The sequence below is a fragment of the Leptinotarsa decemlineata genome, unplaced genomic scaffold, assembly GCF_025532065.1.
Source record: "Leptinotarsa decemlineata unplaced genomic scaffold, Ldec_3_MD MMD2_P_RNA_scaffold_5, whole genome shotgun sequence".
In the NCBI taxonomy this organism is placed as follows: domain Eukaryota; kingdom Metazoa; phylum Arthropoda; class Insecta; order Coleoptera; family Chrysomelidae; genus Leptinotarsa; species Leptinotarsa decemlineata.
In genome coordinates, this window is record NW_027412532.1 from 2631840 (window position 1) to 2644585 (window position 12746).

The following is a 12746-nucleotide window of genomic DNA, read 5'->3' on the forward strand; positions in this document are numbered from 1 at the left end:
TCATTTCCAATTTTTCGAGAAAAATTGTGAAGTTTTATAAAATTAAATTATCTAAAATTTTGTCTCGACAATTACGAGGCAGAAATAGACAACTGAAATTTCGAAAGACTTTCGAAAGTATACAAAATTAAAGTTTATTTTTTCAACTGTAAAAGTTATACTGTTCGAAACTCCTCTTTTCCTTTACCCGTAAACGTGCGTCCCAATAATAGGAACCTTTACAACTTTGTTCACCACAATTATAAGATTTTACCCCCGTTCTTTCCCGGGTATAAATCGAAAAATAACGATCGTACAAAAAAATTGATAAGGACCAAAATTGTAGGAAATTTTATTTCATACAACTTTGTTTCCTACAATTTTCCTCGTTAAATTGAATATAAACGTGATAATATAATAATAAGAATTTACCCCTCCTTTTCACAGGAATGAGTCGAACAATAACGATCCTACGAAAAAATCGATAAGAACCAAAATTGTAGGAGATTTAATTTTATACAACTTTGTTCATTACAATTTTCCTCGTTAAATTGAATATAAACGTGATATAACAAAGATAAGATTTCACCTCCTTCTTTTCTCGGGTATAAATCGAAAAATCTCGATTCTGCGATAACACTGAAAGAAACCAAAATAGTAGAAACTTTTATTTTGTACAACATTGTTTATTATAATTTTTCTCGTGAAGTTGAAAATAAACGAGTTGGGTAAGAGGCAAGAAAACCTTTCTTTAAAAAAATTATTGGATCACTGAACTAACTAAATAAACGAGTTGTTCAATAAAACAAAAATCATCTCCTCTTTACGGGTATACATCGAAAAATATAGATCCTGGGAAAAATTAGATAGGAACCAAAAGCATAGGAAATTTAATTTCAAACAACTTTAGTGATAACTATCTTTCATGTAAAATTGGAAATAAATGAGTTATTCAATAAACAAAAATCAACACTTAAATTGAAGATGGCGGATGATGCAACGGATCTGGTACCCCTGGAAAATAAATATAGACTAGCCCCCAAAGACCCGTGGCTCGGGCTACCTATCGGGCGCGTCTCCAGATAGCGGATAGAGGAACGGCCAGGGGACTGGAGGCCCTGCCCGGGAAGCCAATGTGGCCTTACGGACGGGGTCGCCGGACTCCTGGTCAGTGGCAGAAATAAGTAGGGTGAGGGGAACTAAAACCCCCCAAAAGCATTTGCATAACATGCCATCGTGGACCAGCTTACCCAAGCTGAGGTGTAAGGAATCGTGCCGACAGCTGAAAGGCCGTAGGGTGATATGCGGTCACGAAAGATCCCTTTGTGAAACTGGGCGAACCGTCATTGTAATCAGCCTACCTCTGGTAATGCGGGGTTCTGCCAGAGGTGACCAACTCTTCCCTTGCTACTTGTAGGAACACACATGAATGAAACAAACACCAAAACAGAAACAACAAAAACAAAAGCCAATCTCGAGGCTGGGCAGAAGTGCTCACCTCAATCTAAGGCGGTGGCTGGGGATGAACAGAAATGTCCACTCCAATCTACTGCTTGGAATGGGGCTGGACATAGCAGATCACTTCGTGATGTAATACAAAGGCCAAGGCATGAGCGCATTTGCGGCGCCGAGGCCAAAAGAAGAATAAGGGCGAAAGAAGCAGGAGTGGCAGCAACTATACGTGCACTCTCCTCCTCCCCCACTCCACCTCCGATAGCAAGGGCACTTCCTGCGGCGTGCGCCAAGAGCTCCGCCTTGAATAAAGGCAAGGAACCGGCTGCCCCTGCAGGTTGGAACCCCAAGAAGGTTGAAGAAGACAGTAATGTCGCTGCACCTTCCAAAACCTTCGCGGAGGTCAGCGTGAGACACCTCAAGGTTATCAAAGAGAGTGTGTGTTCGGCGAGTCTTGGCCTATACCTGCCAATATAAAGGAGATGCCTCCTGGTGATCTGTACACCATCCTGGAAAGGACAGGATGGAAGATGACCTAGAAGGACAACTACTTGGGAGGATGTACAATGGGTTACATGTGGCCTAAGTGCTGTGGATCTACACCCACTCTCCCTACTCTACATATACAGATACAGTAAGTAAGAAGTTTTGCATAGTCAAGTCCTAATTCGCACGGACTAGTTAAGGCACGGTCCGACTGGTTATGGAATTGTCTGATCAGAGTATAACTTGGGGCTTTTTGGAATGGCTTATAGTGAATGATAATAATTATAGAATATTTACAATGAATTTTATTCACAGACGTGTTTCGCTACACGGTAACTTTATCAGGTACTGGGAATCAGTTACTATTGACCTGTAGTGAAAAACGTCTTCAAAGAAGACTTCATATGTGAAGATTTTCATAACTAAAGAGGATTTCATTAACCGTTTCTTGTCACTGATTTGTATACAACTTTTGAACTATTTATTTGCACAACTTTTCAGAGGTGTGAATTGTTCAAAATTATCTGTGAAGACAAACTCAAATTTTTCGAAATTGCACTGGACTATATATTTTTAACTGTAACGTTGCTCGTCCGCAGCATTCTTGATATACCTTAACAATTTCGAGTAAACAAAAACAGTGGAACAAAGAAATGTTATATTCGAGAAACTGGTTTATAATCAAATACATTCAACGTTTGTCATACGTTGTGATGATTCGTGTGTGAGTCATGAATTCCCCGATGGCGTGTTCAACCTACAGGGTCATGAATAATGAAGGGAATTTTAATTCGTAACTACTGAAATAAGTAGTCCTCTAGATAGTTAATAAAATTACATATCTCTCATCCGAAATGAATGGATTTTGGCACGGTTGGCATCACATGCTTAAGTGCCAACCCGGGTATTCATCCGTTCGTCTTTGACATTTTCACGACGTTTCGGCAAGATCCCACTTTCCATATATACAGGGGTGCGCAAAAGTCCGGAATAAAATCAATATCTTTTTAACCAGTATTTTAGGAAAAAAACGCTGAAACACGTCAGTTGATTTCACGTTGTACGCATTTTTTGACAATAAAATGAAATATTTTTTTTCAACCCCTTACCTGTAACCCTCTCCAACTTTTTTTTTTCAAATGCAAACCTATGTCGTGTATGGGCTCATTGAAAAGCTCGTAAAAAATGGAATCTGACCATACCCTTTAATTTTTTTTTACTCATGCGGTTACCACGAAATGAGAAAAAACTCTTTTAAAACTAAAAAAGTTAGAAATACCTACTTAGTGCTATCTACGGGTGAATTAACGTTGCAAAAAACAAATAAGTGGTGATGATGTACATTGCTCAACAATTGCTAAGGATCACCAGAACCTACTTTCTAAAAGTTTAAAAATTTCAAGAACAGACCAACCGGGCCAGGCATCACAACAAATTTTATTGATTTTATGTGTAAAACTGATAACGTAATGTAGCATCAACATTCTGTGGACTTTATTTTTTCACCAAAAACTTACACATAAAATTAGTTCCATCCCAAGCAATTGTTGACCAGTGTACCTCAAAAAGAGAAAAAGGTTGTTGCATTTTTGCAACATGACTCAGGTTTAAAATTGTGGCATTTCTGGGTGAAATTGAAATTGTATGTATGTTTAGTTTATTAATTGGGTACCTTCAAAGTGTTCTTTTTAAATTTGCTAAACAAAAATGGTATTGTCAGAGAGGCAGCGTATCGAAGTCTTGATATTGCTGGGATGTAGGGATAGAATACGAAGTCAAAGTGAAGTGTGTACTTAATTTGATGCAAAATATCCGGAAAATCACATTTCCCAGGCTACTGTGAGTAAGATCTCACAAATTTGAAGAACATGGTACAGTGAAGGACTTGCCCAGAAGTGGCCGGCCACATGTTTTAGACGAAGATCAAAAATTGGACATCTCAGCAGAAAGATCCACATTTGTCAACGGTTTCATTAGCCCAAAACAATCCTGCGTCTAGACGTACGATTGGGAGGTTTTTGAAAACAGAAAAATACCACCCATATAAGGTATGTCTTGTCCAAGAGCTCTTGGAAGATGACTATGACAGGCATTTGCAATTTTGTGAGGAAATAATGAGGCGATGTGACGAGAATAATATGTTTCCACTCAACATACTCTTTTCGGACGAAGCTACTTTTTATTCACATGGAGTAGTTAACAGGACAACTATCGATTCTGGAGTCAGGAAAACCCACACTGGATATGCGAAGCTCGTACGCAGCGTCCTCAGAAAGTAAAATGTATGGGCAGGCATCATCAACAACAGAATATTAGGGCCATACTTTTTTGAGGAAAACCTTACAGCTGCACGTTACTTAGACTTTTTACGCTTTGAATTAGTCCCTGCTTCAGCTGTTATGTTTCCCAATGAAGCAGATCCAGATATCCCCACTGAAACACTATGGTTCCAAGAGGACGGCGCTCCCCCACATTTTGGTATTAATGTCAGAGAATATCTCGATGACATATTTGCAGGACGCTGGATTGGACAACGTGGTCCAATTGAATGGCCACCAAGATCCCCTGACTCAACGCCATTAGATTATTTCAATTGGGGATATATGAAAATCAAGGTTTGTCAAAATAGGCCGGCTAATATTGAAGATCTAAAAAGCAGAATTAGAGTGGAATCATATAACATACCAGCTGAGGCCATTCGGAATTCCGTAGACGGGTTTTACCATCGCCTAGGAGCCTACCAAGTAGAGGGTGGAGGCCAATTTCAGCATCTGTTACGTTAATTCACCCGTAGATAGAACTAAGTTAGGTATTTGTAACTTTTCAAAAGAGTTTTTTCTCATTTTTTAGTTACCATAAAAAAATAAAGGGTATGGTCAGAATCCGTTTTTTACGAGCTTTTCAATGAGCCCATACACGATATAGTTTTGCATTTGAAAAAAAAAGTTGGGGAGGGTTGCAGCATTTTATTGCCAAATAATGCGTACAACGTGAAATCAACTGACGTATTTCAGCGTAAAATACTGGTTGAAAAGATATTAATTTTATTCCGGACTTTTGCGCACCCCTGTATGTGATGACCTGAAGTCTTGTCAGTTTTTCGACTTTGAAGCCATTTTCAAGAAGGTCTCAATCTGCCTACTCCTCAGGTAGTGACACGCGCTGTGAGGGTTTTGTGTCCTGACGCTGAGGCCTCAATCTGCCTATGCCCCAGGTCTCGTCACTGGTCTCCGCAAGGGTCTCAGTTTGCTAACTCCCAAGCGTCGATGCTTGGCAGATCGAGACCCTGGCCTCAAGTCACATAACCCTTTGGACGTGTCACTACTTGTTTTTGTCAAGTTTCGGTATGGTTTGATACCTTCCCCAGGAAATTATTAAATAACAGTTTAATCTTATTATGAACGGAAAGCTACCTACCCACGCGAGAGTAATCAAAAATTGGAATCTCTACTGAACGAAAAATCTAGATTGAAAATGTTGGTTAGAGGATGATTGAAACGTTTCGTTTCCTTTCTGATATTCAAGGAGATACGTATATATCTGATTAAGATTATTCAAACCGGTTTCTTTCTTTGAATTTGAATGTACCATTTCTGAAAAATTCCCTTTTTGAACTATCCATTTCTGTACTTACATGAAATTCTATTGCTTTTGATATCAATATTGGCATCATTACTATTAACGAGCTCAGATAAGGCACAATACCTCATAATTCTCCTGACATCACTTTTATGAGATGAAGTTCGGTTATTTAAATTTCTTGACGTTTGGCCAATGTAGGACTCAAAACTATTTTCACAAGAAATTTCTCAAATAACATTAGATTTTGCTCCACTTGGGATAGCATTTTTTATTTTACTGTTTAATTTTGATATCATTAATAGAATTGTTTTCACAATTTTTGATCATACCAACTCCTATGCAATTTTTCCACTTAGAAGTCCCATTGCAAGTGACTTCCTGCACAGGTGAAGAGTCGAAATTATTTCGACTTGGACGAGGTGAGCACTGTCAGACCTGTTTCAGGATATTAACTCCTATTCTGTGCCAAGGAAATCAACCAAATGACCTGGACAGCTACCTGAGAATGACCGAATTCAAGTTATTTCGGACTACTTTGATTCAATAATGATTGAATAATTTTCAACCGTTCAAAAGTGTGAACTTATCAGGTTCTTAAATGATTGGTAAACCTAGTTTCCTAATCAAAATCAGCGCGATATGTTAGACTTTTTTCCAGAGACTTGTTATCTGTGTAAAATATTAGTCATTCGTTTTTCCTATCGATCTTTTCGACTACTATAATTTAAATGTAAATATACCAACCTAAGAATTTCCCCACTCCACCCCATGCAAAGGGGAAACAACCAGCATGACAAATGAAAATCATTGATGATAAATAAACACAATGAATTAGCAACGGCTACCATCAATTTCAATATACTTTTTAACCACTCCGATTTGGGTGGCAGGGTCTCGTATTTCAAATTTAGATAAACGAATTGTTTTCAGATTGGAAGTAGGAACCACTCAAAAATAAATTCCGAACCACAGTGAATAATGGAATTGTTATGTCGCGATAGCTGGTCGTACATGTCCATTAAAACAAGAATTCAGTGATTCCGAGGTATTTGTATAAGTTACGAATCTAAAACAAGGCCTTCAGTTGTCTAGTAAAGAGCCATCAAAGGACGATGAAAATAGTCTCAATAATTGGTAAGTTTACACGTGAATCCAAGTTTTTTTCTGATTACACCAGTCTTTAATCGATCAGCGCTTTTTGAAAAGTTTCAATTAGAAACACTTTGATATTAGAGGCATCAGTAGTTGATAGGTATTATGAAGAAAAACAACTACAACCCAGTACTTTGAAATGTGCAATTGACTTAGTAGAATCCTACTTCAGCAAGTGCTGAAAATGTGACCCATTTGCTTCCATACAATAATACAGATTTTGTTCAAATCTATTCCTAACATTCTGTAGTATATCAGGTGTTATACTTCTGCACTCTGCTGTAATTCGTTGGCGAAGATCTTCTATGGACTCGGGCTGCGTAGTAAAACATTTATTTTTCAAGTGTCCCCAAAGGACACTTGAAGGGGCCTCTCCTTCAAATCCACCGTCTAGGAAACCGGTCATCTAAAAACTCTCTTACCGGAGCAACATAGTGAGGAGGTGCTTCATCTTGCTGGAAATGAAGCCGATCATCATTATGATTTTGGTTATTTTCAATTATTTCTGTTATGAGAGGATCAATTGTATCTTCAAGCATGTTCAGGTAGACCTCACCAGTTAAATTCCCAGGAATAAAAAGTGGCCCTACGATATGACTACCTAATATGCCACACCAGACATTGATTTTTTGAGGGTACTGGGTATGGACCTTTCGGAATAAGTGTGGCAATTATGCCTATTCACAGCTCCATTAAAAAAAATGTACTCCCATCGGAAAAGCACGTGTTGAATGATAGGTGCGGATCATCAATTAGTAGCTGGCTCACTTGTTCACAAAATTGCAGCCTTCTATCAGGATCATCTTCATTGAGTTCCTGTACTAATTTCATTTTGTACGGATGAAATGTATAGGCTTTTAATATCCGTATTATGGACGAACGGGAGACACCTGAGGCTGCAGCAAGCTGACGGGTACTTTGAGTATGATCCAATTCAACATGTCCCAAAACAGCGACTTCCACTGCTTCATTTCTGATCGGTTTCCGAGGCTGGTGTTTCACATTACAGACAGATCCGGTATCGACAAACTTTTGGACTAACTTGGCAACGTACGAATCATTCACATTTTTCCCGGGATGACTGTTATTAAAGAGGCGAGCAGTAAGTCTAGCACAACTATTATGTTGATAATAAAGTTTAACAATTTCAACTCGTTCAGGCATGGAATAAACCATTTTTACAGTAAAGTTGAAATAATTTCAAAAGCAACCGAACTGAATCAATCAACGTTTGCCCAAATTATTTTTGTACACTTATCTGCTGTTGTTATTTGAACCAAAAAACGAGCAAGAGAAATTGAGGAATGTAGCAGTGATAAAAATGCCGTTTTTTCCGCATTTTCATTAACACCAAAAATATCGAGTAAATGTTCTTGTTTTTTTGATAACTATTCAAGTAAATACAACAAATTAGGTATAATTGGAAAGATAATTTTGTGCCCTTTCAAATGATATATCACTCGACCCCACTTTCCATTTAAAATTTTAGGGTTGTTACTCACCCTCGCTAGGGGATTGAAGGCACATGTAGAAAAATACATCTAAAATGTGTCCCCTTCAAAAGCAAAATTGACCTGCCCGATCATTTTTGCGGTAAGTTACAAAAAAAGGAGAAGAGCAAGGTGCATACTTTTCGTTGGACCATTCGATTTGTCGTGTTTTTGACCAGGACTACCGGTTAACCTTAAATGTTGCCGCGTCCTCTATTTCGAAAAAGAATCATCGTATAAACATTTTTTCGAAACAAAAATTGTGTGGAATTCAATCTCCTACAATATTAATAATGAGTTCTAATAGCAAAAATCCCACAGCAAACGAGATATGCAAAAAATGATTTTTGTGACCTTTGACCTTGGAGAAAACTTTTAGAATGTCAAAATACAAGTTTATACAACAACAAAAATTAATTGGCGCTCCGGGGCGAATTCATATTCGATTTTACAGCTGGGTTCCTCAAATTCCGAGGTGAACTTAATAAAATGACTGGGCTATTAACAGCGTGCTCATTTCTTTCAAAATTTCTTCACTGAGATCATGTGCGAAAGTTTCTTCACACTACTCAATAATCCTTAGTTATTAGACATTTTAACAGTGTTTGTAATTTATAAACCATGGAGCGCTTGATTTATGTGTCTATGTTCTAGACCTAAACTCATAAAACGCAAATGACCACATAAAACTGCCGATGAGATTATCTACAAATAGACAATACAGGAAGTGTACAAAACTTAAACGAGATCTGTTTGTCAAGTTGGCAGGTGTTTAAACCCTGTGCTTTGCAGGTAGCTGAAAATATGCATAGCACCTGACAAAGGATCAATATATATATTTTGTTATGCCTTTGACAACATTTGTGACGATTTCGGTATGTTGGAGAAATGCAAGCTGAAGTATCCTTTCCTTTTACAGCTCAATTGTAGATGAATTTCACTAGTTTGGACTTCCATTGTCTACTATATAAAATTATTTGAAATCCCTGAAACAACTGAAAAAGAAGAATTGAAAATGAATAGCTGAAAATAACAATTATACTAACCAAAATAAACCTGAAATGAAATAATAGTGAAATAAAATACAAGTAAAAATAGAACAATTGAATAAATAAAAATAAAGAAATGAAAAAAGAAAATAAAAATAAAAAGTGGAGAGATTCCAAGTCACGTTAGTTCACGACGTTTCGATTGTTAGTATCTACAATCTTCTTCGGGTGATGACTGGACTGATTCCTCCTATTTATAGGTCGTTCGAGTACTTTCACTTATCCCCGCTTTCCATTTTCCGCTTCACTGGTTCCGTGGTAGATGACCGTTTTTTGCGTATTTCTACGCTGGCTTGGCTGAATACGTTGTTGGACAACATGTATGCGGCTTCCTTGAATTTTCTCCTAAACCAATGTTCCTCTCTGTGCAAGAGAGGAACATTGGTTTAGGAGAAAGCATACGGAGAAAGCTATCCGAAGACGGGAACCTGAGAGAGAGAGAACGAATCTACCTATAGAAGTAATCATGGAATTACTAGGATGCTGTGTACGAAACTGTTATTTCCAACTGAAGGACGAATTCTTTACACAAGATGAGGGACTGCCAATGGGATCGCCACTTTTACCAGTCATAGCCAACATATATATGGAGTGGTTTGAAACTCTGGCCATTGAAGAAGCCCACAAGAAACCCCGAGTCTGGCTGAGATATGTTGACAACACCTTCATAATATGGAACCATGGGAATACTGAACTAGAAGCCTTCCTGAAACACATCAACAGCGTGAGACCTTCCATCAATTTCACAATGGAGAAGGAAATCCACAACGAATTGCCATTCTTAGACGTTTTGGTGAAGAGGACCGACACTAAGTGGGAAACATCTGTATACCGAAAACCCACTCACACGGGACAGTATCTGAACCACGAATCCAACCACCATCAATCGACTAAAAGAAGAATCATCAAGACTCTATTAGACCGTGCTTTTGGGCTTTGTTATACGAAGGAAGGTCTCGAGAAGGAACTAGACATCATCAAAAATGATCTTCAACGGAATGGCTACTCCAAAGCGATGGTAGAAAAGACTTTGGCTAGAAGACAGCAGGAGCCTCGCAAGGAAGAGAAGCCGTCACAACCAGTGCTTGCACTTCCCTACGTCAGAGGATTATCGGAGACGATAAGAAGAATTGGTTCCAAGTACAACATCAGAACCTGCTCCAGATCCGGTAACACTATCCGTAGCAGCCTCACGAAAACCAGGCCACCAAACGCGGACTCCGATTCCAAGAATTGCATTTATCGGATACCCTGTGAGTGCGGAAAATTCTATATGGTGAAACTAAGAGGCCATTGAATGTTCGCATTGCCGAGCACAAGAAACACACACAGCGAGGGGAAACCAGCAAATCAGGAATAGCAGATCATGTTTGGACCCATCAACACAACATCGAGTGGTTCCAAGCTCAGATCTTGCACAGAGAGGAACATTGGTTTAGGAGAAAATTCAAGAAAGCCGCATACATGTTGTCCAACAATGTATTCAGCCAAGCCAGCGTAGAAATACGCAACATATGGAAACCCATCATCAAGCGGAAAATGGCCAACTCCTGCCAAAACGGTCATCTACCACGGAACCAGTGAAGCGGAAAATGGAAAGCGGGGAGAAGTCCAGTCATCACCCGAAGACGATTGTAGATACTAACAATCGAAACGTCGTGAACTAACGTGACTTGGAATCTCTCCACTTTTTATTTTTATTTTCTTTTTTCATTTCTTCATTTTTATTTATTCAATTGTTCTATTTTCACTTGTAGTTTATTTCACTATTATTTCATTTCAGGTTTATTTTGGTTAATATAATTGTTATTTTCAGCTATTCATTTTCAATTCCTCTATTTTAGTCGTTTCAGGGATTTCAAATCATTTTATATAGTAGACAATGGAAGTCCGAACTAGTGAAATTCATCATGAAACATTGTCAATCACCTTCAAACAAACGTCAATTGTAGATATTACGTTTTCTAATAGACGAAAGAAGATACCTCATGAACAAATATTTTTTTCGATTGATGACCTATTTATTAAGTAGAAATTGATATTGAATATAGAAAAAAACTTTTGCCTAATTCCTACTTAGTTTATTATTTATTACGACCAGTTTCGGTCATATTCTGAGATCATTGCAAGAAAAAATTTGCACAAAAGCTCTCAAAAAGTACCCTGATAGTTATAAAATCAATGTTTGGTTGATAAAACTAAAAATTCGAGAAGCAAGGAGACAATCGAGTAATGTGGAGAGTCAAGAGCTTTTGCGCTTGATATTTTTAAGGCATTCGACCACACAGGCATGAGGGTTTGCTTGCCAAACTTCCATGCTATGGCTTGTCGGATAATTTTTTTTTGTGTTTGGCTCTCCAGCTTCCTGAAAGAACGTTCCGTGCTAGTGCCCGTTGATGGATATCTCTCGAATACAAAATTCTGGTGTGAATACAAAAGAAACGGCGACATTCACGTTTTTCACGAATTCAAACGTCTTCGGGCAGAAATCAAAGCAGACATTTGAATAGCTTATATTATAAAAAAATTATTCAAAGAACTGAGAGCGAGATTATCCATAACCCCAATTAGTTTTGGTCATTCATTAACAGGTCAAAGTATACGAATGGAATCGGATATGAAATGTTACATGAAGGCAAGCTATTCAATGATCCGTCAGATATTCTTGATGGTTTTGCAGATTCCTTCAGTGGTTCTTATATAGTGACAACAGAACAACAGCAGTGACATTCCCAGCTTAGATACTTTCACGGGAGGTGTTCTAGTTACTTGGCACATTTGATTCCTTCAAGAGCAGTAAATATCAGAAATACGCGAAGGACTGTGGCTGCTCATCGTTTCGAGGTTTAACTTAGTACGGCCAAATGCCTTGGGAAGATCAAACGTAACATTTCGAAATAACACAATTATTCCAAAGAATGGCGACTTCGAAAATGACCAAGAAGATGGGATGGTCATCTTCTGATGTGACGATATGTTGACTCGCAGATTTGGCTGCAATTTTTGATGGTAAATCAGTTCAAGACCCAAAAAATGAAGTTGACTAGAAGTTTGCTGATGATTACTTATTTGTTTCAGTTTACTATAGTTCAGCGTACTTTATTTTGCTCTGAAAATTAACTGTCGAGTAGTTCTGAATTCATTCACAAGCCAGAAAATGTTTAGAAAGGTAGCGCTAAGATTCGTTGCTCAATTGGTGTTGAGACCGGGAAAGATTAGATACTATGGATCTTCCTTGAATTAGCCTGGAACAATTTTGATTCAAATTAAGTTCGTAAGGAAGACTTTATATTAACCCCTTTAGAAACAACAAAAACAAAAACTAATCCCGAGGCTGGGCAGAAGTGCTCACCCCAATTTACCGCTTGGAATGAGTCTGCACATAGCAGATCACCTCTTGATGTAATACAAAGGCCAAGGCTTGAGCGCATTTGTGGCGCCCAGGCCAAAAGGATGAAGAGAGCGAAAGAAGCAGGAGTGGCAGCAACTATACGTGCACCCTCCTCCTCCCCCACTCCACTTCCAACAGCAAGGGCACTTCCTGCGGCGGGCCCCA

At 38.4% G+C, this 12746-nt stretch overlaps 2 protein-coding genes across 2 annotated transcripts in view; one reads left to right on the top strand and one right to left on the bottom strand.

Annotated features, from left to right (window-relative positions):
• LOC111502092 (uncharacterized) overlaps positions 1-12746 on the bottom strand; it is a 53454-nt gene that overhangs the window by 39319 nt on the left and 1389 nt on the right. The window lies entirely within an intron of this gene.
• LOC141479925 (uncharacterized) overlaps positions 6361-12746 on the top strand; it is an 81113-nt gene continuing 74727 nt past the window's right edge. Inside the window, exon 1 of the mRNA XM_074169245.1 lies at positions 6361-6633. Coding sequence (XP_074025346.1) covers positions 6612-6633 — 22 coding nt within the window. The 5' untranslated portion in view covers positions 6361-6611. The remainder of the gene's footprint in view (positions 6634-12746) is intronic.